General features: G+C 48.0%; 1 protein-coding gene across 2 annotated transcripts; it reads left to right on the top strand.

Annotated features, from left to right (window-relative positions):
• The first annotated feature begins 455 nt into the window (after positions 1 to 455).
• Positions 456 to 27932, top strand: pick1 (protein interacting with prkca 1). Of its 2 annotated transcripts, none has more exons than XM_080217495.1 (13): positions 456 to 541; positions 6362 to 6439; positions 9851 to 9962; positions 10827 to 10955; positions 13204 to 13270; positions 14406 to 14495; positions 15623 to 15676; positions 16239 to 16301; positions 18310 to 18443; positions 19630 to 19722; positions 23228 to 23278; positions 24032 to 24176; positions 27544 to 27932. In XM_080217495.1, exons 2-13 carry the CDS (start codon positions 6399 to 6401, stop codon positions 27762 to 27764), a joined length of 1200 nt encoding a protein of 399 aa, XP_080073621.1. In that variant the 5' UTR covers positions 456 to 541; positions 6362 to 6398; the 3' UTR covers positions 27765 to 27932. The 2 variants fall into 2 exon arrangements, with proteins under 2 accessions (XP_080073621.1, XP_080073622.1); XM_080217496.1 differs by lacking the exon at positions 456 to 541 and adding an exon at positions 2415 to 2863.

Genomic DNA, 27932 nt, shown 5'->3' with positions numbered 1-27932 from the left:
AGGTTAGGATTTGGGTCAGGTTACAATAGGTTAGGTTTTTCGAGTCGGACAGAGATAGGACATGTCCTTTTTCCTTTGTACTCTGCTGCTTTTCTTTTGGCTCATATCCAATCCTTGTTGCCCCCCCCAACCTGGGCTGCCTTGCCCTTAGGTTAGGGTTGGGTTAGAGCAGTTTAGGGGTTGGGTTTGGGTCAGGATGGGGTTGGAGGTTGAGTGGAGGGAGTCCAGATACTGGAAACCTAACTGGGGTCATTGGAGAAATAAATGTAACGTTCCTACGACAGAGAAGAAGCCATTTAATCGGGAAACTTGACTAATTTAACAGGGTTAAAAGACATTAGCGCAGCCATGCTCTTAGGATTTCCACTGAGAGCACTGCCAGTATTAAAGATGGTGAACACCGCATGGCCTCGCCAGGGCAAGCTGCCTATCATATGAGCTCATATCCGGGTCAGCGCGCCGGAAGGAGAAGTGACAAAATAGTGCGGCCGAGCTGACGTCATTAAAAAACAGAAACATCCGGAGCAAGATCAGGAAAAAGGTGAAAAATTGGGATCTGACGGGAGGGGGTGGGGGATCTGAGGAGGTTGGGGGTCTAAGGGGAGGGGGATCTAAGGGGAGGGGGATGAGGATCTGAGGGGGGGTTCGGGGGTCTGAGGGGAGAATCTGAGGGGACGGGGGGGGGAGTTTGGGGTCTGAGGTGAGGGGGCTCAGAGGGGAGGAGGAGTTGGGGATCTGAGGTGAGGGGGAGTTGGGGACCTGAGGTGAGGGGGAGTTGGGGACCTGAGGTGCGGGGGAGTTTGGGGTCTGAGGGGTGGGGGTTTGGGGATCTGAGCTGAGGGGGAGTTTGGGGTCTGAGGGGAGGGGGTTTGGGGATATGAGGGGAGAGTGGTTTGGGATCTGAGGAGATTGAGAGGGGCCTGAATTTTCCCTCAGTGTACCCGAACAGGTGCCGGAATGTGGCAACTGGGGGATTTTCACAGTAACGTCATTGCAGTGTTAACATAAGCCAACTTGTGACACTAATATATAAACTTAAAACTGGCAGGGTGATGGAGGCAGAAACTCTCATAACATTTAACAAGTCTTTAGATGTGCACTCGCGATGCCAAGGCATACAAGACTATGGGCCAAGTGCTGGGAAATGGGATCAGAATAGTTAGGTAGTTTATCTTTGTCCAACACGAACTCAGTGGGCCAAATGGCCTTTTTCTGTGTTGTATAGCTCTATGACTATAAATGTCTAAGTTGTAGGGTAGTAGGTAGGCTGTTACTAGTTGGGTGCCAGAATATTCAGCTGTTTTTTAACCTATCTAATCAAGTTTGCTAACAATACAAATCTACTCATGGAAGTAAGCTGTGAGGAGGATACAAAGCATCTGTAATGGGATATGGATAGGTTAAATGAGGAGATAAAGTGACGACGGATGGCGAATAATGTAGTAAAATGGAAGAACCAAAAAAACACAATTTTTAACTGGTTGACAAACTATGAAATATTAGAATTTAGAGGGTGCCTTTGTTATTTATTTATTAGTATCACAAGTATGTTAACACTGCAATGAAGTTACTGTGAAAATCCCCTAGTTGCCACACTCTGGCACCTGTTCAGATAGACTGAAGAAGAATTTAGTTCGGCCAGTGCACCTAACCAGCACACCTTTCAGATTGCGGGAAGAAACCAGAGCACCCGGAGGAAACCCATGCAGACAGAGGGAGAAAATCCAGACTCCACACAGACAGTGACCCAAGCTGGGAATTGAACCCGGGTCTCTGGCGCTGTGCGGCAGTAGTGCTAACCACTGTGCCATCGCGCTGCCCTTAGGTAATGAGCTCCAGACTCCCACCATCCTTCGTGTGAAATTTGTTTCCTCACATCCTCTCTAAACCTCCTGTCCCTTATCTAAAATCTATGTCCTCTGGTCATTGATGCCTCCACCAAGGGGAAAATTTCCTCCTGTCTACCCCTCATAATTTCATACGTCTCAGTAGTGTCCCCCTTCAGTCTCCTCTGTTCCAAATAAAACAACCCCAATCCATCTAATCTCTCTTCATAACTAACTCTCTCCAGCCCAGGCAACATCCTGGTAAATCTCCTCTGCACCCTTTCCAGTGCTATCACATCCCTCCTATAATGTGGATTCCAGAACTGCAAACTATACTCTGTTTAGCTGTACTCTCTTTTTGGTTTTTTAATCCTCTGTCCATGCTAATATATTATCCTTATCCACGTCAGCCCTTGTGCAACAACCTCCCCATGTCTGTGTGGGTTTCTTCAGAGTGCTCCAGTTTCCTCCCACAGTCCAAAGATGCGTGGGTTAGGTGGATTGCCATGCTAAGTTGCCTCATCGTGTCAGGGGGACTAGCTGGGGTAAGTGCATGGCATTTTGGGGATAGGGCCTGGGTGGGATTGTGGTCAGTGTAGACTCGACGGGCCGAATGGTGTCCTGAACTGTAGGATTCTATAACCTATAATGTGACAGCAGAAAATTATTTATTGATTCTTTTGTGTGAAGTGAGTTGTCCATCCCTAATTGTCCTTGGAGATACTGGTGATGAACTGCCTTCTTGAAACGTCGCAGTCCACGTAGTGCAGTGGTATTAGGGAGGGATTTTGACCCAGTGACAGTGAAGGAATGGTGATATATTTCCAAATCAGGATGGTGAGTGTTTGGAGGTGTTCCCATGCATCTGCTGGACTTGTCCTTCTAAGTGGCAGAGGTTTGGAAGGTTTTTTTACTTCATTTGTGGGACATGGGCATCACTGGCTGGCCAACATTTATCGTCCATCCCTAGTTCTCCTGCTCAGAGGGTAGTTGAGAGTCAACCACATTGCTCTGTATTCGCATGTAGGCCAGATCAGGTAAGAATGGCAGATTTCCTTCGCTATAGGTCATTAGTGAACCAGATGAGTTTTTCTGACATTCAACAATGGTTTCATGGCCACCAGTAGGTTCATAATTCCAGATTTCTTTTATTGAATTCGCATTCCACCATCTGCCATGGCGGGATTTGAACCCGGGCCCCCAGAACATTAGCTGCGTTTCTGGATTATTGGTCTAGTGATAATACCACTAAGTCGTTGCTTGTTCAATGGAGGTTTGACAAATTATTGTAGATGGAATCCCAAGCAGAACATCCACTGGTTCGCCTTGAACTACCTTGCTAGACACATTGTCAAAAGCTCTAATTAATTTATCGAGCAAGATTTTCCTTTCATAAATCTGTCTCACCAAATTATGATATTTTTAAGTTTCCTGTTACCAGTTCATTAATATTGCTTTAGATTCCAGCAGTTTCATGAGAATTGGTGTCAGGCTAACTGGTCTGTAGTTTCTCTCTCTCTCTCTCTCTCTCTTTTTCTCTCTCTCTCTCTTTCTCTCCTTCCTTGAATGGCTGAGTTACACTTTGGGACTTCTCCGAATCATTGCACCCTGTTGCGGCCACAGTCTCTCTTCAGTCCATTTGAACTTGTCAGATCCAGAGGTTCTGGTCCCATTCATTTCTTGAGTACCTTTTCTTTAAGGCTACTTTTCTTTAAAGTTAATAATTTTATTACTTTTAAGTTCCTTCCTTATTATTTGATTTGCTTTGATTTATTTTGTCACACATAAAGTATTGTTTCTTGCACACTCTACGGACAAAACATACCGTTCATAGAGTACATAGGGGAGAAGGGAAGGAGAGGGTGCAGAATGTAGTGTTACAGCCATAGCTAGGGTGTAGAGAAAGATCAGCTCAATATATGGTAGGTCCATTCAAAGTCTGACAGCAGCAGGAAAGAAGCAGTCCTTGAGTCGGTAGGTATGCAAACTCAGACTTTTGTAACTTTTTCCTGACAGAAGAAGGTGGAAGAAAGTATGTCCAGGGCACATAGGATCTTTGATTATGCTGGCTGTTTTCCTGAGACAGCGGAAAGTGTAGCTATAGTCAATGGATTGACCCAAACTGGCACCACGGTCTGGCGCCAGTTCGGGTCAATGCACTAGCCAGCATGTCGTTCAGAATGTGTGAGGAAACCAGAGCACCGGAGGATGGACTGGGCTATGTTCACGACCCTTTGTAGTTTCTTGCGGTCTTGGCCAGAGCAGGAGCCATACCAAGCTGTAATGCATTCGGAAAGGATGCTTTCTGTGTGCATCTTGGTGAAAGTTGGTGAAAGTTGTAGCGGACATACCAAATTTCCTTAGCCTCCTGAAAAAGTAGAGGCATAGGTGGACCCTTGGTTCCCTATTATTTCTGCTGCGTTTCTTTTAAGTCTTATGCTGTGAAGATAGATACTCAGGGACGAATTTCAGACTCTTGACAAGCGCGGCAACGCAGTTGGACAGGTCCACAACTCCCCAGTGCTGGTTTGCTGACTTATTATTGCCTCTGGGCCAGTTTGGAACCTGTCAGTTTGTGGATGTTACAGTTATCTGCCCACAAGGAGCTAATTAGTGACTAATTAGTCTGATTAAAAGGCCTATTCAGGCACATGTGCCTAATGAAAGGAGGCAGCTTTCCAGCAATAGAGCAGGGTCCGGCATTCCCACGTGGCTTATCCAACGTTCCCTGTCACAGTTAATAAATGACCACAGCTGCAGCCACAGGCTGCCCCGTGGAGGGATTTCCCCCTCTGCAACGGCACTGTGACCAGTTTTCATTTTAGAATGTTTAAATGTTGCTAAAATACTATCCCCATATCCTTTGATCCTGGAATCATGGAATGCTTATGGTGCAGAAGGAGGCCATTTGGCCCATCGAGTCTACACCGACTCTCCGAAAGGGAGGGGGATACTCTGAAAGAATATCCCCCCCGCAGCCCTACTCCACAAATTCACCCCGCTAATCCACCTATCTTACTCATCTTGGGACACGAAGGGTCAATTTACTATGGGTAATCCACCTAATCTGCACATCTTTGGACTGTGGGAGGAAACCGGGGCATCTGGAGGAAACCCACGCAGACACCGGGAGCACGTGCAAACTCCACACAGACAGTGACCCAACCCGGGTCGTTGGTGCTGCGAGGCAGCAGTGCTAATCATTATGCCACTGTGCTGTCCTGGACAAACACACACTCACACAACACTTGAATGGTTTCCTGCACCATGCTACCAGCAGATTTTGCCTGTCTCCAACTGAGCAGCAAGAAGCTTGTACTTGTTGGTTAAGGGTAGGTTCCCCCAGGACATCTCCTGGTACTTCCTTACCTGCCTGCTTCACATTCACGCCCTCCTGTCCCTGATCCTACCAGGCTGGTATCACTACCCTGCTTTGGGGGCACAAGTGCCTCCTGGATCGAAGTGTCCAGGTAACTCTTCCCCCTCCCTGATGCCCTGCAATGTCGGCCAACTCAGCAATCCTGAGGCTGATGTTCCTCCAGTTGTAGGTGTGGTCATCTGGGATTGCAATGCTTGCCAGAAACTCCCAAAGTTGTAATTGTGAACCAACAGCCAGCCCTGTCATCCCAATTATTTCATTAGGCAATGTAGTTAGTCAACTTATAAGTGCTCAAACTTTTAACTAAGCACTCGATCCAGTTCAAATTATAAGCAGTTTGAATATTTACCAGTGACATAAGCCACTCTTAAACGCTAAAATCAGCAGCTCCTTCCCCCTCCGCACACGGTATAGCAGAGTGGTCAGCACTGCTGTCTCACAATGCCAGGGATCCGGATTTGATTCTGGCCTTGGGTCACTATCTGTGTGGAGTCTGCACATTCTTCCCGTGTCTGCGTGGGTTTCCTCCCACACTCCATAGGTATGCAGGTTAGATGGATTGGCTGTGCTAAATTGCACCTTAGTGTCCATAGATGTGCAGGTTAGTTGGATTGGCCATGCTAAATTGCTGCTCAGTATCCAAAGATGTGCAGGTTAGTTGGATTGGCCGTGCTAAATTGCTGCTTAGTATCCAAAGATGTGCAGGTTAGGTGGATTGGCCATGATAAATGTGTGGGGTCAAGAATATTTCTGACTCAGCCTTATGAATATTCAATAATCCAGCCTCCGTAGCTCTCTGAGGAAGGGAATCCCAGAGCCCAACCACCTCCTGAGAGAACAACAATCTTCCCCTCTCCATTTAAATAGGAGACCCCTTATCTTTAATCTGTGCCCCCTAGTTGGTCTCTCCCACAAGGAGAAAAACATCCACACATCTATCTAAGATGCTGTCTAGATATTAGGGTATTGTCCATATGTTAGGATCGTGTTTGTATTTTAGGTTTTTGTGCCCCATCTGTGTCCATATTAAGTTTTGGGAGAATTGGCTGTGGGGGAAAAAGTTGAAAGAGGCAGCTTGGACAGGATGTGTTAAACTCTCTGGTGCAACGTTGAGCCTGAATGATGGATCCCACTCATAAAAAGTTCTTCTCCACAGAGGCCTGAAGCAGCTGGAGATTGTCGAGCGAACTATAATGTTCAGCGACATGGATTTTGAAATTGAAGAGGATAAATTGTGAGTAAATGTTTCTCTGATTGAATAATATGGCACAAAAATGTTATTAACTGTTACTGATCTGTATGCATTCATGAGGTGTGGGTGCCACTGATAACGCTGGTATTTGCGGTCCATCTCTGCAAACACTGATTTGATTTATTATTGTCAGTGAAAAGTAATATCCCTTACATGCTGTACAGACAAAGCATACTGTTCATAAAGTACATAAGGGAGAAAGAAAGGAGAGGGTGCAGAATAAAATGTTGCTGTTACAGCTGGGGCATAGAGAAAGTTAAACTCAATATATGATAGGTCCATTCAAAAGTCTGACAGCAGCAGGGAAGAAACTGTTCTTGAGTTGGTTGGTATGTGATCTCAGTCTTCTGTTTCTTTTTCCCAATGGAAGAATGTGGAAGAGAATATGCCTGGGTTGTGTGGGGTCCTTGGTTATGCTGGCTGCTTTTCTGAGGCAGTGGGAAATGTAAGCAGAGTTATTTGGATGAGAGGCTGGTTTGTGTGATGGACTGGCTCATGACCCTTTGTAGTTTCTTGCAGTCTTGGACAAAACAGGAGCTATACCAAGCTGTGATACATCTGGAAAGGATGCTTTCTATTGTGCATATGTAAAAGTTGATGGGATCTGGAGCCAACATGCCGAATTTCCTTAGCCTCCTGAGAAAGTAGGGGTGTTGATGGACTTTCTTAACTATAGCGTCAGCGTAGAGGATCCAGGCTGTTGGTAATCTGGACATCTAGAAACCTGAAGCTCCTGACCATTTCATCACTGTTGATGTAGACAGGGGCACGTTGAAGTTAATGACAATCTCCTTTGTTTACTGACATTGAGGGAGAGATTATTGTCTCTGCACATTGAGAAGGTCATAATGCACCATCTTGAACCACTGCAGCCCAGAAGCTATTCCTGCAGAGCTATGAGGTAGGGAGTTTGTAAGATTTTGGTCTAGGAGCAATGAATGAACAGTAATAGACATCTAAGTTGGGTATGTGACGTGGCAGAGAGCTCAAAGGCATTTCCATCTACCTGTCCACAATAGTGGCGGTCGTGGGCTTGGGGGGTTCTGTTGACGAAATCTTGGTGAACTCTAGCTTTGCCCCTTCTAGCTGGTGCTCATTCCAGTTGCAGTGTGACAGAGGGACAGGATGTTGGGTTCTGTCACGGGCATAGTGATTGGGTGGACTGCTGTATCCAGAATGGTGTCGAGCTTCTTGCACGTTGCTGGGGCTGCACCCGAGGCCAGTATCGAACTCCCCCGTTGGCCCTGGCGCTGTGAGGTAGTAGTGCTAACCACTGCGCCACCCTCGTCACAGTCTTGTTTCAAACCTGGAGAAAGGAGCTGAGGCCCAGAGTGTTTGGTTGAAGACATGTATGCTGAGTTCCATTGTGGTCAAAGATGTGGGGTGTTTGTGGAACTTTCTCTTCCTCCTGTTATTATTTTGATTCATTCTCTGGTTGTCGGCATCATTGGCAAGGTCACATTTATTATCCATTGCCCCTGGGAAGGCATTGGTAACTGAGTGGCTAACTGATCGTTAAGTGGTGACCAAATTACTGTGGGATTGGAGACACTAATGGATCCGAGCCGGTAAGATTGGCAGATTCCCTTCTCCAAAGAACTTCAGTGAATAAGCTGGGTTTTGACAGTTGTCTGGTCACTGTTACTGACACCAGCTTTTTATTTTCCCATTCTGAATGGAACTAAAATCCTCAAATTCCCCTGTGGAGGGTGGATCTGAACTCCTGTTCTCTGAATTATTAACACACCCTGGTTACTAGTTCAGTCACGTAACCACTGCACTACCACATCCAACTCGCTTCTCTGTTCATTATCATTATTGACTGGATGTGGTGACTTTACTCTGAATCTCGTACACAGGGCTGTTTAAGGCTGGTAGCTTCATTAGATTGGGATCCTACTCTTAAGATATCTACAGCATACTTTCTCCACCACATTGAATCAGAATTAGTCTTCGAGTTAGACAGTATTTGTTGAGTGAGATCTGTACTCGGCCACGTAGTCATACACCCTGCTGTACCATTCTGCTGCTGTTGATGGTCCCCAGCAGCTCAGGGTAACCACTTTGTTTATTACTCATTTGTGGGACATGGGCGCTGTTGGCTGGCCAGCATTTATTGCCCATCCCTAGTTGCCCTTGAAACTGAGTGGCATGTAGAGTTAAAGTTTACTTATTAGTCACAAGTAAGACTTACATTAACACTGCAATGAAATTACTGTGAAATTCCCCTAGTCACCACACTTTGGCGCCTGTTCAGGTCAATGCACTTAACCAACATATCTTTCGGATTGTGGGAGGAAACCGGGGCACCCGGAGGAAACCCACGCAGACACGGGAAGAACATGCAAATTCCACACAGACTGTGACCCATGCCGGGAATCGAACCCGGGTCCCTGCCACTGTGAGGCAGCAATGCTAACCACTGTGCCGCTATGTTGGGTCAATTTCCTGAGGGCAATTGAAAGTCAACCACATTGCTGTAGCTCTGGAGTCACATGTAGGCCAGATCTGGTAAGGATTTCCTTCCCTAAAGGGCATTAATTAACCAGCTGGGTTTTTCAAAGAACAACACAGCACGGGAAACAGGCCCTTCGGCCCAATGAGCCCGTGCCGCCATTTTATCATTGTGAGTTCCCTCTTCTACCCATGACCTTTGTCCAGGCTTATGGCCCTCCACATTGGAAACCAGATTGAGGGGAGACCTAATTTAGGGACAAATTGTTACATCAGTCAGCCTAGAGCACATCTTTGGGGTGTGGGAGGAAACCCATGCAAGCACGGGGAGAATGTGCAAACTCCCACAGATACTGGCCCAAATCCATGTATCTGCACAGCAAACAGTGATAGTCACTGAGCTGTTGTGTTGCCCATCAGCTGGTCCAGTTTAAGTGTACAGTAGCGACGTGAAGCACTAGGCTACTCTCGAAACATCCAAGAGCAGCCCTTGCATGACCCACCGCGTGTATGCCCCTTGTTGGACAACAAGGCGGACCGAAGCACCTGTGGATTAAAAGAGAAAAACATCAATAACGTGCACATCTTACGCAAACATTCAAGAGAATTCCCAGAAGCTCAAAAGTAAAATAAGTGATCCGACAATGTTTCACAGTCAGCAATAAATTCTTAATTCCAGATATTTTTATTGAATTCAAATTCTGCCAGCTGCTGTGGGGGGGATTTGAACCTGGGTCCCCAGAACATTAGCTGAGTTTCTGCATTAATAGTCTAGCGATAATACCACTAGGCCATCGCTGCCTTTAGTAGCTACTACTAAGATGAATGCACCACAGTAGATGACATTGCTATGTGTTGTCCATTGATTTAAATGGAGAGGGGCATGTTGTTTTAACATCAATGTAATAAGTATGAATTTTTTAATGGTTTTTTTATCAGAGGTATTCCGACTGTGCCTGGGACAGTGACGCTGAAAAAAGACTCTCAGAATTTAATTGGAATCAGCATTGGAGGAGGGGCCCAGTACTGTCCCTGTTTATACATTGTGCAGGTAAAGGAAGCCACTATAAACCTCCTGTCCAGAAATAAGATAACACGTCTCTCTCTCTCTCTCTCTCTCTCTCCCTCTTTCCACTTGTGGGTTGGCTGAAAGGCTCTGCTCACGTGTCTAGGTTCACATCTCGCTCATCACGTCAGTTTTGTCCTTCCTTATGTATGCCCATTCCCGCCAAGATTACTTGGTATTCTGTGTAATGTAGTAGTTGTTCCATTTCCTCTGAGCTCTGCCCCCTTCTCTTCTACACTCACTGTGTGGAGTCTGCGCGTTCTCCCTGTGTCTGCATGGGTTTCCATCGGGTGCTCCAGTTTCCTCTCACAGTCCAAAAGATGTGCTGGTTAGGTGCTAAATTCTTCCTCAGTGTACCCGAACAGGCTTCGGAGTATGGCGACTGGGGGATTTTCACAATAACTTCATTGCAGTGTTAATGTAAGCCTACTTGTGACACTAATAAACTTTCAACGAGGTCCCATCCCTGTAACCCCATATACCTGCCCCATAATCCCACCAGCCTACACATCTTGGAAGACTAAAGGGCAATTTAGCATGGCCAATTCACCTAACCTGGATATCTTTGGACTGTGGGAGGAAACCGGAGCACCCGGAGGAAACCCACACAGACACGGGGTGAACGTGCAAACTCCACAAAGACAGTGACCCAAGGCCAGAATCGAACCTGGGTCCCTGGCACTGAGGGGCAGCAGTACTAGTCACTGTGCCACCGTGCTGCCCTTTGTTCCTGGTCCACTCCCACTCAGCTAGTGTTCTGCTCTGGTCCTGCTCCTTGTTCACCCTGGGCCCACTGCAGCTCCTTTGGTGAGGTGTTGTGATTGACGTGGTGTGTTTTGGCCCCGGCAGGTTTTTGACAACACTCCAGCTGCTGTAGACGGCACTCTGGCCGCGGGTGATGAAATAGTCGGCGTGACCGGGAAATCGGTGAAGGGGAAGACGAAAGTGGAAGTGGCCAAGATGATTCAAGCTGTGAAGGTGTGAAGGAGAGGAGGAGGAGTGGGGTGGGGGAGAGGAGAAAGGGGTAGGCCATGAGCTACATACATGGTGGGGGAGGGAGCTGTAGAGGAGAGGGGAGAGGGCAAATGGGGAGGGGAGAGGGGGGGGCCTGAGGGGAAGGACGGAGAGTATGGGAGAGGAAGAGGAGGACGTGATGGGGGGACTACATGGAGGGGAGAGGGAAAGGTGTATGGGGAGTCTGGGGGTGGGCATACGGGGTGGGGGTGTGTGGGGGTCTCTATGCTGGAAATTTAATTCTACACAAGTGACAGTTAACATGAATAAGAGCCCATGGAATTGGTTACAAGACAGCTGAGAGAGAATATAATTAGTGGGGCAGCATGGTGGCACAGGGGTTAGCACTGCTGCCTCACAGTGCCAGCGACCCGTGTTCAATTCCCGGCTTGAGTTACTGATTGTGTGGAGTCTGCACGTTCTCCCCGTGTTTGTGTGGGTTTCCTCTGGGTGGTCTGGTTTTCACCCACAGTCTTAAGATATGCAGGTTACGTGGATTGGCCATGACAGTGTGTGGCGTTACAGGGATAGGGCGGGGAGAAAGCCTGGGAAAGATACCCTGTCAGGGAGTAGGTGCAGACCCAATGGGCCAAATGGCCTCTTCTGCACAGTAGGGACTCTACGGTCCTATGAATATGGATTATGGGTATGTACTCCACTCCAATTAGTGAGATTTCTCTCACCACAGCTCAACCTTTCACTATATAAATGTTTTAAATAAATAGTGAGTTGTATATGCATAGGCACAGTCATAGAGTTTCACAGCACAGCAAAAGGCCCTTCGGCCCATCATGAATGCATCAAGCACCTATTCTAATATCATGCTCTAGCATCTGGTCAATTATGTTGTATGTTGAGGTTTGCTGATGACACTGTGGCTTGCTGGAAAAGCTGCCGCGGAGGGACTGGAAAATTCCAGCGTAAATTAGGTGGCACAATAAAAGCACAGAAAGCTGCAAAAGCTTTGGACAAAAGATAGATCAGCGTAGTTTCTCATCTCGGCCCCCATATTCAGTCTGGTGCACCTGGAGGGGTGCAGAGCAAATTTACCAGTCTGTTACCAGGAATAAAATGGGACAGCTGAGGATGAGCTTTGATGGGAGATCCTGGAGACTTAGGCATGGGTATTGATGTGTGAGTTAAGGGACGAAAGGATAGTGTTTTGAGGGGAGAGCCAGTTAGGGATTGAGAGGATTGGGCCTCAATGTCAGAGTTTGGGGATTGGATGGGTTTTGATGGAGGAGTTTGAGGGTTATAGACTCATAGACACCTACAGTGCAGAAAGAGGCCCTTCGGCCCATGGAGTCTGCACCGAACACAATCCAACCCAGACCCTACCCCCATATCATACCCACTAATCCCTCTAACCTACACATCCCTGGACACTAAGGGGTAATTTCTTAGCATGGGGAGTCTGGGGATTGGATGGGTTTTTGATGGGGAGTTTGGGGATTGGATGGGTTTTGATGGGGAGTTTGGGGATTGGATGGGTTTTGATGGGGAGTTTGGGGATTGGATGGGTTTTGATGGGGAGTTTGGGGATTGGATGGGTTTTGATGGGGAGTTTGGGGATTGGATGGGTTTTGATGGGGGAGTTTGGGGATTGGATGGGTTTTTGATGGGGAGTTTGGGGATTGGATGGGTTTTGATGGGGGAGTTTGGGGATTGGATGGGTTTTGATGGGGAGTTTGGGGATTGGATGGGTTTTGATGGGGAGTTTGGGGATTGGATGGGTTTTGATGGGGAGTTTGGGGATTGGATGGGTTTTGATGGGGAGTTTGGGGATTGGATGGGTTTTGATGGGAAGTTTGGGGATTGGATGGGTTTTGATGGGGGAGTTTGGGGATTGGATGGGTTTTGATGGGGGAGTTTGGGGATTGGATGGGTTTTGATGGGGACTTCGGGGATTGGATGGGTTTTGATGGGGGAGTTTGGGGATTGGATGGGTTTTGATGGGGGAGTTTGGGGATTGGATGGGTTTTTGATGGGGAGTTTGGGGATTGGATGGGTTTTTGATGGGGGAATTTGGGGATTGGATGGGGTTTTGCAGGCGTGTTTGGGGATGGGATGGGGTTTGGGGATTGGATGATCAAGTGCCTTGACTGTGTACTTTGTTAGAATTATAGAATGTGTTCTTTAGCTGGATTTTCAGTGATAAATATCATAAATTGCTGCTTTTTGTGTATTAACATCTCTTTTAACATGCTGCAAGGGAGAAGTTACAATTCACTACAACAAACTCCAGGCTGATCCTAAACAGGGCAAGACTTTGGATATAGGTAGGCACTGCCTTAGATATTTAACTTGCTAATGGGTTCCTTTTCACCCCACAGTGGGTGTTTAGCACTGCTGCCTCACAGCACCTGTGACCTGCATGCGATCACTGGGCCACTGTCTGTGTAGAGGCTGCACACTCTCCCCGTGTCTGCGTGGGTTTCCTCCGGATGCTCTGGTTCCCTCCCATAGTCCGAAAGATGAACCAGTTAGGTTGATTGGCTGTGCTAAATTGTCCCTTAGCATCAGGGTGATTAGCAGGGACTATGGGGATGGGGCTGGGTGGGATTGTTGTTGGTACAGGCTTGATGGGCGGCACAGTGGTTAGCACTGCTGCCTCACAGCGCCACGACCCTGGGTTCGATTCCCAGGTTGGGTCACTGTCTGTGTGGAGTTTGCACGTTCTCCCCGTGTCTGTGTGGGTTTCCTCCGGGTGCTCCAGTTTCCTCCCACAGTCTGAAAGACGTGCTGGTCAGGTGGATTGGCCGTGGTAAATTCTCCCTACGTGTACCTGAACAGGTACTGGAGTGTGGCAGCTAGGGGATTTTCATGGTAACTTCATTGCAGTGTTAATGTAAGCCTACTTGTCATAATAATAAATAAACTTTAACATGCAACCTCTCCCGTGAAGAAAGGTAACAATTGTAGAACCTTATTTGCAGAGGTCATAACTTGTTGTTAGAGACTTTGCAAATATTATTTTATAATGTTTCCTTCCAGCGTCATGTTTTCCCTTTTTAATTCAATCATTCTTACTCCCATTTGTACACTTTCTGTGCCTGATTTGACTCTGTAATTCACTATTTCCTCCTCTGTCATTCTTCTGTTTAAATCTGAATCCTTAAATTCAGTGGGATGTAGATTATTTGTCCAGTTCCAGATGCCCCGTTGTCCTCAGAGTGCCAGTGTTCTCTCCCACTTGTAAAAACATTCAGCACAGAAATGCCCGTGCTGCAGAATGTAGAGACAAATCCAGAGAAATCTTTCAAACAGCGCAGCCAGTGAGCGCAGCTCCCAGACCTGAGGCAGTGTTCCCGTCATACTGAGGGGTGAGACAACTCCACAATTCAGCTTCACTTTAATCGAATCCCAGGAGGAGCATGAATATTTAACACTGACGGATTGTATCACGTTTTACAGTTCTGAAGAAAGTCAAGCATCGGCTGGTGGAGAACATGAGTTCAGGCACAGCTGACGCCCTGGGCTTGAGCCGAGCCATTCTGTGTAACGGTGAGTGGGACCGAGATTTATTCCAGGTTAATGGGGTCATTTGTAGCTCAGTTGCCTGGATGGCTGGTTCGTAGTGTAATGCCAGCAGCGTGGGTTCAATTCCCGTACCAGCTGAGGTTATTCATGAAAGCCCCGCCTTCTCAACTTTGACCCTCGCCTGAGGTTAAATCATCACCAGTCAGCAAACCCGCTCAAAGTGGAGAACAGCCTGTGGTCATCTGAGACTGTGGCGGCTTTACTATTTGCTTTATTTTAGATTAATAGAGTGAGACTGGGGTTTAATCCAGTTTAATATCAGAGTGAGACCGGGATTTAATCAGGTTTAATATCAGAGTGAGACCGGGGTTTAATCCGGTTTAATATCAGAGTGAGACTGGGGTTTAACCCGGTTTGATATCAGAGTGAGACCAGGATTTAACCCGGTTTGATATCAGAGTGAGACCGGGATTTAACCCGGTTTGATATCAGAGTGAGACTGGGGTTTAATCCGGTTTAATATCAGAATGAGACCAGGGTTTAATCCAGTTTGATATCAGAGTGAGACTGAGATTTAATCCGGTTTAATATCACAGTGAGACTGGGGTTTAATCCGGTTTAATATCAGAGTGAGACCGAGGTTTAATCCAGTTTAATATCAGAATGAGACCGGGGTTTAATCTGGTTTAATATCAGAGTGAGACCGGGATTTAATCCGGTTTAATATCAGAATGAGACCGGGGTTTAATCCGGTTTAATATCAGAGTGAGACCGGGATTTAATCCGGTTTAATATCAGAGTGAGACCGGGATTTAATCTGGTTTAATATCAGAGTGAGACCGGGATTTAATCCGGTTTAATATCAGAGTGAGACCGGGGTTTAATCCGGTTTAATATCAGAGTGAGACCAGGATTTAATCCGGTTTAATATCAGAGTGAGACCGGGATTTAACCCGGTTTAATATCAGAGTGAGACCGGGATTTAACCCGGTTTAATATCAGAGTGAGACCGGGATTTAACCCGGTTTAATATCAGAGTGAGACCGGGGTTTAACCCGGTTTAATATCAGAGTGAGACCGGGGTTTATTCTGGTTGAATGGCAGGTGGGGCCCTAATGACTGACAGATTCAACAACTGGTTTATCTTCCAGATGGTCTGGTGAAGAAACTGGAGGAATTGGAGAGAACAGCAGAGCTTTATAAAGGTGAGGGCTCGTGAAGTAAAGGCAGTGAGATACCTATCGGAAGAGGGGGTGGATGGAGTATAATCATTTTCACTGCAGTTCTGCCCATCATTAGATGATCCCCGGGAGCGGAGAGAGTCCCTGACTGGCAGGAAGCGGTTGCAATCTGAAATGTACGTGTCTTGGGTGGAAGGTTGGGTCTCTGTTGAGTGACACCTTGTAAATCTTGTTCACATGGACAGGAGCAGAGGTTTGCTTTGAGTTTGAACCTTCCCTGTCAATTTATGAATGAAATGACGCGACACCTGAGGTGTGGAACAGCGTGTGACATCGGGGTTTAATCTCGGGGAGTCAGTGCCAGGGCCTTTGGATGTTGTGCCAGTGACTGGCGCCCGAGTTAGTTCAAGCTGAAACTGTTCGGGCGCCCCTTACACTGATGCTCAAGTCTCAACAGGAGCTGCATCAGGGGCAACTGCTGAGTGTCAAAAGCAGGGGAGAGAGAGTGGGCTGGAAACGGTCAAGGGAGGAAAATGCAATGTTAATCATCGGCTCAAAATGTTTCCTGCTCCCCACTGTATTGCAGGATTGATGGAACACACAAAGAGGCTGCTGAGAGCGTTCTTCGAACTGTCACAGACACACCGAGGTAAGCCCCCTTCCGTTCATCATTCGAGGAGATTGAGAGCAGTGCCTTAGACAAGATGAGTATAATAACTGGCGGCAAACTGTTACTTCCCTGGAATTTACCTGTGCACAATGGAGTGTGAGAGTGACAGTAAGGAGAATAAATGAAGTGTATCATTTACTGTGTTGAGTTGCCCAGAATGGAAGATGAGAATCTTTGACGACTGCAACCTTCGTGCTGACACGAAGCAAGCAAAGCAGGCGCCCTCCCAACTCCGAACTATGTACAGATGCCACACCCATGCCCCGGATGCTGTCTGAGACAGATTCTTTGCATCACCTGGGGGACCCGTGGACTAACATCAGCGTCCTCGAAGGACCCAAGAACACCAGCATCCAGGCCATGATCATCAGAAACCAACTCCTGTGGGCTGGCTGCGTGCTTAGGATGTCAGAGCCCCAATTACCAGAGCAAATCATCTTCGCCCTGCTTGCTGCCTCACAGTGCCAGGGAGCCAGGTTCAATTCCTGGCTTGGGTCACTGTCTGCATGTTCTCCCTGTGTCTGCGTAGGTTTCCTCCAGGTGCTCCAGTTTCCTCCCACAGTGTGAAAGATATGCTGGTTAGATGCATTACACAAGTTAAATTCTCCCTCAGTGTACCCGAACAGGTGCCAGAGTGTGGTGACAAGGGGCTTTTCACAGTAACTTCATTGTAGTGTTAATGTAAGCCTATTTGTGACATTAATAAATAAACTTAAGCTTAAACCCAAACAAGAGAAGCACAGGTTGGCATGGTAGCACAGTGGTTAACACTGCTGCCTCACAGCGCCAGGGACCTGAGTTCGATTCCCGGCTTGGGTCACTGTCTGTGCGAAGTTTGCACATTCTCCCCGTGTCTGCATGGATTTCCTCCAGGTGTTCCGGTTTCCTCCCACAGTCCATAAATGTGCAGGTTAGGTTGACTGGCCATGCTAGATTGCCTCTTAGTATCGGGGAATCAGCAGGGTAAATATGTGGGGTTATGGAGATAGGAACTGGTGGGATTGTGGTTGGTGTAGATTTGATGGGCTGAATGGCCTCCTTCTGCACTGTAGGGATTCTGTGACTTCAAAGACATCCTGAAGGCCCAGGAAGTGCAACATAGGCATCAACGCCTGGGAGACCTTTGCTCAGAAGAAACCTACTTGGAGAAACCTTCTGGTTGAAGGGACACAATTCTTCGAGGACATCAAACAGAAGAGGAGACCCAGAAAAGGAGCCTGAGAAAGGAACGCTAGTGATCTGGAGTTCCCAACGCATCTCTCAGAAACAGAGTGCGGCTGAAGATGTGATTCTGGGATTGGACATAGCAACCACACATGGACCCACAGAACCCACGAGCAATGTCACAGAGATTCTTTGGTGGACAATCATACTCGATTGTGAGTGATCGAAGAAGAAGACCGCGCCGGGGGCAATGTGCTGGTGGGGGGAGATGGTTGCTAGTTGCCTGGATCTGAATGAATGAAGTCCCCTTATACCACAGCCTGGTCAGGACTCCCAGAATCGAAAACCTGAGAAACGTCCACCTTGAGGAGGGTTGATGTGGAGAAGCTGCGGTCCTGAGAACACACAAGGTCAAGGGGAGATTTGGCATTTAGAGTCGTGAAGGGCATTGGGATGAAAAGGGATTGGATCCAGCGAAGGAGTGTCAGTAACCAGAGGGCAAAAATACTAGCAAAAGAATCAGAGGGGAGATGAGGAGAAATTTCTGAGCTGTTGTGACTTGGAATGCCCTGCCTGATAACTTAATGGAAGTAGATGCAGTAATGACTATGGCTTGGTGAGAGGTTAATTCGATTGTCTCCCAAAGGGCTAGCACAAGTACAATGGGCTGAATAGCCTCCTGTTTCGTACCGTGAGGATACTGTCAGTCCCTGTGAGAGTTGGAGGTTGTAGCTCTTTATTTTCAGTGCTGTATGAGGGTTTAAGTGCTGCTGCTGTTGTCTGTGGGGGCGAGGGTTGTGAACACTGTCTCGATGTGTTTCAGGTTTTGGTGATGTGTTCTCTGTGATTGGGGTGAGGGAGCCTCAGCCCGCTGCCAGTGAAGCTTTCGTCAAATTCGCAGAGGCTCACCGGAGTATCGAGAAATTTGGCATTCGACTTCTGAAAACTGTGAAACCGGTAAGTTTGTGTCCTCCCCATTCCCCCCTGGCACTGTGTCCCTCCCCTCCTGGGTGCTGTTCCCCTGCCCTCACTACATCAGGGATTTGGCCTGTCCTCTCACACTGTCATCAGGGAGCTGATAAATATCTTTGTAAGGAACTTTTCTTTTTTCCATTCAATGAGGGAGAGAAAGATAAAGCTGATTTTGAGCAAATTCTGAGAACGTGGAATGTCTGGGCTGGTGAAGGGCAAGGATTTGGTAAAAGGCAACTCACGTTTGACTAACCTGATGGGCAAAGTGACCGATTGAATCAGTGAGAGAACAAGGCAAGTGGATGTGAAGTTTCAGAAGGAGTTCAGACTGGGAATTGGTAATGAGGGGTGGACGGGGAACTTGGGGGGGGTGGTTTGGTTGGTGGCTGGCACAGAGTGAGGGGCAGAGAGCAAGGGAGGCGAGCAGGGAGTTGGGGGGGGCAGGCGAGGGGGGTAGGGAACGTGAGGGGACAGGGAGTGAGAGGGAACGTGAGGGGACAGGGAGCAAGGGGGAACGGGTAGCGAGGGGGGACAGGGAGCGGGAAGGGGCAAGGATCGAGATGGGCTCAGGGGACAAGAGGGGGATGAGGGAGAGGGGGCAGGGAGTGAGTGAGGTCAGGGTGCGCGGGGGGACAGGAAGTGAGAGGGGCAGGGAGCAAGGGGACAAGCAAAGGGGGGGGCAGGGACTGAGGGGGCAAGCGAAGGGGGGCAAGGAGCAAGGGGGCGGGAAGGGAGCGAGGATGGGGGTTAGGGAGAGACCAAAAAAAGGTCTTGATGGTGTTGATGTGGAGAAGATATATTCTGGGAATTTGTGCTGATTCCACACAATACAAAGAGAGAATCTGGAAAGAGAAGTTTAGACACCAACAAAACAGTGCTATAATAGTTAGGAAAGGAGTACCCGCACTGGTTACTGCCCTGGCACAGTGCCGTACCCACACCGCTTCCCTGAGTTACTGGGGGTTTTATTTGATGTGCTGTCTTCCTGTGGCCCTGTAGCTTCACTCATTGGGGTGGAGAAATGAGGTACCTCGGATTATTTTGTGGCCTGAATAATGATGTGAATTTGTCACTGTTTTCTTCAGTTATTTGTTTATCTGCACCCTGTCAGTGCCCAGGGTGTGAGCTGTGTTCTTTCTCATGGATTAATCATAGTTTTCTTGATTTGCAGATGCTGAGTGATCTGAATACTTACCTTAACAAAGCCATTCCTGACACCAAACTCACTATCAAAAAATACCTCGATGTCAAGTTTGAATATTTGGTATGTATTCTTATCCCTCCTTTCTGTATTCACCTTTATCCTGACCCTGGCTGCCCCTGGTGCAGGCACTGATGCACAGTCCACTTCAGTCTCATCTAGACACTAAACACGGGGGTTAAATGTCACACTAAACCACGGTGACAGTGGTTAGCACTGCTGCCTCACAGCACCAGGGACCTGAGTTCTATTCCCAGCTTGGGTCACTGTCTGTGTGGAGTCTGCTTGTTTCTCCCCATGTCAGCGTGGACTTCCTCCGGGTGCTCCTGTTTCCTCCCGCAGTCCAAAGATGTGCAGGTTAGCATGGATTGGCCATGCTAAGTTGCCCCTTAGTGTCAGGGGCACTAGCTAGGGTAAATGCATGGGGTTATGGGGATAGGGCCTGGGTGGGATTGTGGTTGGTTCAGACTTGATGGGCCAAATGGCCTCCATCTGCACTCTATGATTCTATGAAACTGTGACCAACCCTGTACAGTACTTCAGTCTGCTATCCCACCTCTGCATCTCAACTTTGGAACTCTCTGCCTTAAAAATATTAAAGGCTGTGCCTCCATTGCCTTCAGAGGCAGAGGTAGATTGATCCTTATTAGGCAAGGGGACCCAAATGTTACTGGGGTTGGTGGGAATGTGAAACTTAAAACACAAACAGGTTAGTCATTATCTTATCAAATGGCAGCCCAGGCCTGAGGGCCAAAGGCTCCTAATTCGTATGTTTGTATTTTATCGGTTTCATTCTTTTTAACAAAATGGGTTTTCAGGAATGTATTTTGTGGAATTCGCTGACCTCCATTTTAATAGAATTCCCACAATGCAGAAACAGGCAATTCGGCCTATTGCATTTGCACTGACCCTCTGACACTGACCCCACCAAGGTCCTACCCCGTAACCCCCATGTATTTACTCCGCTAATCCCCCTAACCTACACATCTTTGGACACTAAGACACAATTTAGCCTGGCCAATCCACCCAACCCCCCCGCACATTTTTTGGACTGTGGAAGGAAACCAGAGCATCTGGAGGAAACCCATGCAGACATGGGGAGAATGTGCAAACTGCACACAGAAAGTGACCCAAGCCAGGAATCGAACCCGGGTCCCTGGTACTATGAGGCAGCAGTGCTAACCATTGCGCCACCATTATGCCACCGTGCACCATGCAGGAGCTGGAGAACTTGGCGCAGGCAGGGAGTGATGCTCCCAAGAAACCTGCTCCTTATCCGGTCTTGTGGAATCCGTGGACCATATCTATATTAATTGTCTCAGGCTGCACTCTCTATTTTGTTACTTGAAAAACCTTTTATGGATGTTTTGTTTGCACTTCACTCCCAGGCTCCTGACCTATGGGCATCCAGTGCGGAGAGGGGCAGGGAAAGTGGAGGACCTCCTCGTGAACCTGCTCCTGGGCCTGGCCAGACTCACCATAAACAGACTCAGGCAGCAGGCGACCGAGTGGGTGGGCCCAACCCGACTGTCTGCCCCTCTACCACGGCTACATTCGTGGCTGGGTGTCCCTGGAGAGGGAGCATGCGGTGTCCGCGGGGACCGTTAAGGCTTTCCGTGCTCGTTGGGCCCCACCGGGGCTGGAGTGTGTTATTGACCCCATTAATCACATTTCGACTTGATATTTTAAGTTTCCTTTGCATGTTTGTTTTTGCTTTGGCTGGTTCCTCTGTTTTTAAGGGGCTGCCCCTTTTACTTTGTCCCTCAGTTTACTTGATTTAGTTTTAGTTTGCCAAAAAGATTGGAGAATTGGTGCAGTCTCGGTGAGCTGAATGGGCTCCTTCTGCACTGTTGCGATTTTGTGATTACCTGAATAGTTCCAGAGGGGACATTAGATTCTGATTTTGGTTTCAGTATTTAAACTGCAACTTCTCAGATGATGATCTACTCTTTCTGGGGCAGTTACATCCACGTGATTTCAGTGCATGCTTTCGGCTGTTCATTGTCCAGCTCTACCTCTTAAGGAAGGCCACTCTGTTAGTGTCTTAGCGGCAGTACGGTAGTTGCAGTCATTCCTGTTCTTCCCCATCTTCTTCACTTTTTTTGCACAGTCACAGCTTTGGAGTCTCTGATTCATTCCCGTCCTTGTTCGCTCGGGAGAGGATTGTTTTCCCAGTGCTTTAGGTTAAACCCAACTGATCGCTACTTCAGAGATAGCTGTCACCAAGCCCAATACAACTCTGAGGGAGCACCGCACTGTGAGAGGGCCAGTGCTGAGGGAGTGCCGCACTGTGAGAGGGTCAGTGCTGAGGGAGTGCCGCACTGTGAGAGGGTCAGTGCTGAGGGAGTGCCGCACTGTGAGAGGGTCAGTGCTGAGGGAGTGCCGCACTGTGAGAGGGTCAGTGCTGAGGGAGTGCCGCACTGTGAGAGGGTCAGTGCTGAGGGAGTGCCGCACTGTGAGAGGGTCAGTGCTGAGGGAGTGCCGCACTGTGAGAGGGTCAGTGCTGAGGGAGTGCCGCACTGTGAGAGGGTCAGTGCTGAGGGAGTGCCGCACTGTGAGAGGGTCAGTGCTGAGGGAGTGCCGCACTGTGAGAGGGTCAGTGCTGAGGGAGTGCCGCACTGTGAGAGGGTCAGTGCTGAGGGAGCGCCGCAATGTTCGATGTACCATCTTTCAAATCGACATCCTGAGGTTGGGTATGGATTTGTAGATCACCGTGGTGGTTTGGAATAAAGTCAGGGACGGTTATGTCAGATTCTTGGAATAAGCTGCTGCTTTCCTTGGACTCTGGGTGGCATGGTGTCACAGTGGTTAGCACTGCTGCCTCACAGCGTTCGATTCCAGCCTCAGCTCACTGTCTGTGTGGGGTTTGCACATTCTCCCCTGTGTCTGCATGGATTCCTCCGGGTGCTCCGGTTTCCTACCACCCTCCGAAGATGCGCAATTGGCTGTGCTAAGTTGCCCCTTACAGTCAGAGGGATTAGCAGGGGAGGCAACTGCCCAATGATATTATCACTAGACTACTAATCCACAAACTCAGTGAATGTTCGAATCCCACCATAGCAGATTTGAATTCAATAAAAGATATCTGGAATTAAGAATTTAATGATGACCATTGTCGATTGTTGGAAACACCCACTGATGTCCCATGTTGCACTAACTCACACTAAGATGGTCTTTCTTGACTCCCTTGCTATGACTGTAACACTACATTCTGTACTTTCTTCTTTCCTTCTTTATGAGCGGTATGCTTTGTCTGTATAACATGCAAGAAACAATACTTTACACTAATACATGTGACAATAATAAATCAAATCAATAGGGAAGGAAATCTGCCGTCCTTACTCGGTCTGGCCTACATGTGATCCAGAGCCACAACAATGTGGTTGATTCTCAATGCCCTCCAAGGGCAACTAGGGATGGGCAATAAATGCTGGCCAGCCAGTGATGCCCATGTACCAGGAATGAAAAAAAATACATGTGGGGTTATTGTTGGTGCAGATTTGATGGGCTGAATGATCTCCTTCTGCACTGTAGGGATTCTGTGATTTTGTTTCTCTTTTTTTTGCAGTCGTATTGCTTGAAAGTAAAAGAAATGGACGATGAAGAATACAGCTGCATAGTAAGTGATCACTGCGGAATCTGATACTCAGTCGTGGTGATGTTTAGGAGGCCTCTGGCCAGGATGCAGCTGATGGGGTTTCTGGTTGAGAATGGGCCGGGATACGAACCATCAGCTCGCTGTATGTTGTGAGCTCTCCGGAGCGTGGCGCAATGCACACTAGGAGGCAACACCAGGATGGGGTCGAGATGCAGTGGTGGGAGAGACGTCTGTCACACCGGGAGGAGGGAGCCCCTTACGCTGGGCACTGAGTCGGGAGGTCTTCCTTGCACAATAAGCCACTGGTTTTCCCCCCCCATTCCACATCACCCCCCGACACTGCCAAGTTTATTTTTAACCAAAGTCTTTGCTGCTGTGGTTTAGCCTGAATGTTTGTTGTCCATTATGGGTGGCACAGGGATTAGCACTGCTGCCTGACAGTGCCAGGGACCCAGGTTTGATTCCACTGTCTGTGTGGTGTCTGCACGTTCTCCCCGTGTCTGCGTGGGTTTCCTCCGGGTGTTCCGGTTTTCTTCCACAGTCCAAAGATGTGTAAGTTAGGTTGATTGGCCATGCAGAATTGCCCCTTAGTGTCAGGGGGATTAGCCGGGTAAATATGTGGAGCTACGGGGATAAGGCCTGGGTGGGATTGTGTTTGGTGCAGACTCGATGAGCTGAATGGCCTCCTTCTGCACGGTAGGGATTCTGTGATTCTATTCTAAGTTTGAGTGGTTAACCTGTGTCTCTCTGTCTCTGTTCCTTTCCCCTCCTCAGGCACTGCAGGAGCCCCTGTACCGAGTCGGGACTGGGAACTATGAATACCGTCTGATCCTGCGCTGTCGGCAGGAGGCCCGAGCACGTTTCGCCAAGATGAGGAAGGATGTCCTGGAAAAAATTGAACTTTTGGACCAAAAACATGGTTAGTTTTAACTTGCATTTTGGCAAAATTGTACAGTCAGGAGAGGCACGTTCTCCTGGGTCAGGTGTGTGGCAGAGTCAGGTCAGGGTGGTGGCGGTACTGAGTCGGGATGTGGCAATGCCAGGACAGAGACATGGCAGGAGATGAGTTACGGCAGTGCCAGATGGCAGTGCCAGGTCAGGATGTGGCAGTGCCGCGTTGAGGTCACCAAGTCCCACTCCAGAGGGTTGAGCTCAAAAATCTCAGTTGGCAATCCAGCGCAGTACTGAGCTTCACTAATGAAACTGATGATCTCATTGCCATTTGTGGGATCTTGCTGTGCACACATGTGGTTGCTGCATCTCCTCCTCCAATTACACTTTACAAGCCATTGATTTGGCTGAAAAGCGCTCTGGGGTCTTGACCGCGCAATATCAATGCGAAGCCTTTCTTTAATCGATTGGGAGAAATGGCAGCAACAATATGATTGACTCACTCGAAGGTGGAGAGAGTCATAGTAAAATAATGAAGAGCAAAGAGAAAGAGTTTCACGAGGACAACCTCCGTCAGTGCGCCTTGTTAAAGGGTGTGTACCTCAACAGAAGAATTTGCAGCAATGGACTGGGGAGTAGAATCATAGAATCCCTACAGTGCAGAAGGCCATTTGGCCCATTGAGTTTGCACTGACAACGATCCCACCCACACCCTATTCCCATCACCCCACGTATTTACCCTGCTAATCCCCCTGACACTAAGGGTCAATTTAGCACGGCCAATCCACCTAACCTACACATCTTTGGACACAAGAGGCAATTTAGCATGGCCAATCTATCTAACTTGCACATCTTTGGAGTGTGGGAAGGAACTGGAGCAGTCAGAGGAAACACACGCAGACACTGGGAGAATGTGCAGACTCCACACAGACAGTGACCCGAGGCTGGAATGGAACCCGGGTCCCTGAGCTGTGATGCAGCAGTGCTAACCACTGTGCCACGATGCCGCCCCATCTAATAATATCCAGTCTTCATCTGCAGCTACCAATCTCACCCAGCAGTGATCTCCCTTTATGAATTGCATCTACACGAGATAGACAAAGTTAGCAAGGCAACAACAGCATACTATTTCATTTCTATCATGAGGAATAGGGCCAGAGGCTTAGCAGGCAGCTAAAATATTTAAAAGGAAAGTTTGCAACAGACCGAGAGAATTAATAGACAAGTTGTTTCACATTAAGCAGCACAGTGGCACAGTGGTTTGCACTGCTGCCTCACAGTGCCAGGGACCCGGGTTCAAGTCCAGCCTTGGATCACTGTGTGGAGTTTGCACATTCCCCCAGTGTCTGCATGGGATTTCCTCTGGGTGCTCCGGTTTCCTCCCACACTCCAAAGGCATGTGGATTAGGTGCTTTGGCCATGCTGTCAGGGGGATTAAAGGGGTAAATACGTGGGGCTATGGGGTTAGGGCCTTGGTGGGACTGTTGTCAGTGCAGACTCGATGGGCCGAATGGCTTCTTTCTGCACTGTAGGGATTCCATGACGGTTGTAGGAAAGATAATGAAATCTTTACTCAAAAGTGGAATTAAAAAATCCAGAAATTGCAGTTTTAATAGCGCAGATTTCAAAAGAGAAGGTCATCTTTGACCAACTTTGTTGAATTCTTTGAACAGTAACGGTGGATGAAGGTGGTCAAGACGGCCAAATATATTTGGATCTCTAATAGGCCTTCGATAAGGTAGCACAGAGTATGGTCAGAAAGTGGAGGTGAGGGATAAGCCATCAACTGGATAGCAAGCTGACTAAACAGAATGGAACCTAAATAAAAGCAAAATACTTCGGATGCAGAAATCTGAAATGAAAACTGAAAATACTGGAAAATGGGGAAGATGTTTCATGGAGTGGACGTGGAGAAGATGTTCCCATTAGTAGGAGAGATTAGGATCCGCGGGCACAGCCTCAGAGTAAAGGGACGTCCCTTTAGAACCGCGATGAGGAGGAATTTCTTTAGCCACAGAGTGGTGAATCTGTGGAATTCGTTGCTACAGAGGGCAGTGGAGGCCAGGTCATTGAGTGTCTAAGCCAGAGATAGATAGGTTCTTGATTGGTGAGGGAATCAAAGGTTATGGGGAAAAGGCGCGAGAATGGGGTTGAGAAACCTATCAGTCATGATTGAACGGCAGAGCAAACTCGATGGGCCGAATGACCTAATTCTGCTCCTATATCTTGTGGTCTTATGTAAAACCCAGCAGGTCTGGCAGCATCGGTGGAAAAAGAGTTAACATTTTCTTCAGAGCTAGAGAAGTGGAGAGGTGGGTTTTATAACTGTTGGAAAGGCAGGGGAGGAGGAAGAATTGGAGCAAAGTATTGCTAGGGTGGGAAGTTGTGTTCCACAAAGATCAGTTCTGTATCTACCCTTCTCTGTTTTCCCCTCTGTCTCCCTTATTCTGCCTATTCACAGAATCCTACAATGCTGAGAAGGCCCTTTGGCCCATCGAATCTGCATTGACACATGAAAGGCCCTGGCCTGCCCACCTAATCCCACTTGCCAGCACTTGGCCCAAAGCCTTGAATGTTATAACGTGCCAGGTACTTTTTAAAGGATGTGAGGCATCCCACCTCCACCACCCTCCCAGGCAGTGCATTCCAGACCGTCACCACCCTCTGAGTAAAAACGTTTTTCCTCAAATTCCCCCTAAACCTACTCCCCCTCACTTTCAACTGGTATCCCCTCGTGACTGACCCTTCAACTAAGGGGAACAGCTGCTCCCTATCCACCTGTCCCTACCCCTCATAATCATCATAGAATCCTACAGTGCAGAAGGAGGTCATTTGGCCCATCGAGTCTGCACCGACTACAATCCCACCAAGGCCCTGTCTTCTTAATCCCATGACACTAAGGGACAACCTAACCCGCACATCTTTGGAGGAAGCTGGAGCACCCGGATGAAACCCACAGAGGCACGGGGAGAACATGTAAACTCCACACAGGCAGTAACCCAAGCCGGGAATTGAACCTGGGTCCCTGGCGCTGTGAGGCAGCAGTGCTAACCACTGTGCCAACATGCCGTCCCTAATCTTGAGCAGCTCAATCAGGTCACCCGTCAGTCTTCTCTGCTCCAGAGAAAACACAACCCAAGCCTATCCAACCTCACTTCACAACTTAATGTTCAAAATGTTCCATCCCAGGCAGCATCCTGGTGGATCTCCTCTGCACCCCCTCCAGTGCATTCATGACCTTCCTATAATGTGGCAACCAGAACTGTACACAGTACTCCAGCTGTGGCCTCACCAAAGTTCTATACAACTCCATCTTGACCCAGTTCCCCCCTCATACCACTAGTTCTGCGCCCTGGTTACTCTGTTACTTGATTATGGTCCGTTCTGATTCTCAGTGCAAGACATCGTGTTCCAGCTCCAACGCTTTGTCTCCGCCATGTCCAAGTACTACGATGAGTGCTACGCCGTCTTAAAAGACGCCGATGTGTTTCCCATCGAGGTCGACTTAACAAAAACAATGTTGAACTACAGCCCGAAGGATATCTACGCAGACGCAGAGGAAGAGGACGAGAAGGAGAACGAGGAAAACGGAGAGAAACTTTTTGACGATGAATAGAATTTTATTTTCCCATCTGGACAGGGAAGTGAACCCATTTTACACTAAAATCAAATCCAAAATGTGTTGTGTATAGTTTGAGTGATGATCTATTTTATTTATGTCTGAAGTGGGTGCCACCATTAACTCATCAGATCCTTGAGATAAATACATATTATTTATAGGCTT

This window comes from Carcharhinus amblyrhynchos, chromosome 35, assembly GCF_965287045.1.
Source record: "Carcharhinus amblyrhynchos chromosome 35, sCarAmb.v2.hapA, whole genome shotgun sequence".
Lineage (NCBI taxonomy): Eukaryota > Metazoa > Chordata > Chondrichthyes > Carcharhiniformes > Carcharhinidae > Carcharhinus > Carcharhinus amblyrhynchos.
The sequence above is the reverse complement of the archived record's forward strand: the minus strand, read 5'-3'. Positions and strand labels throughout refer to the sequence as shown.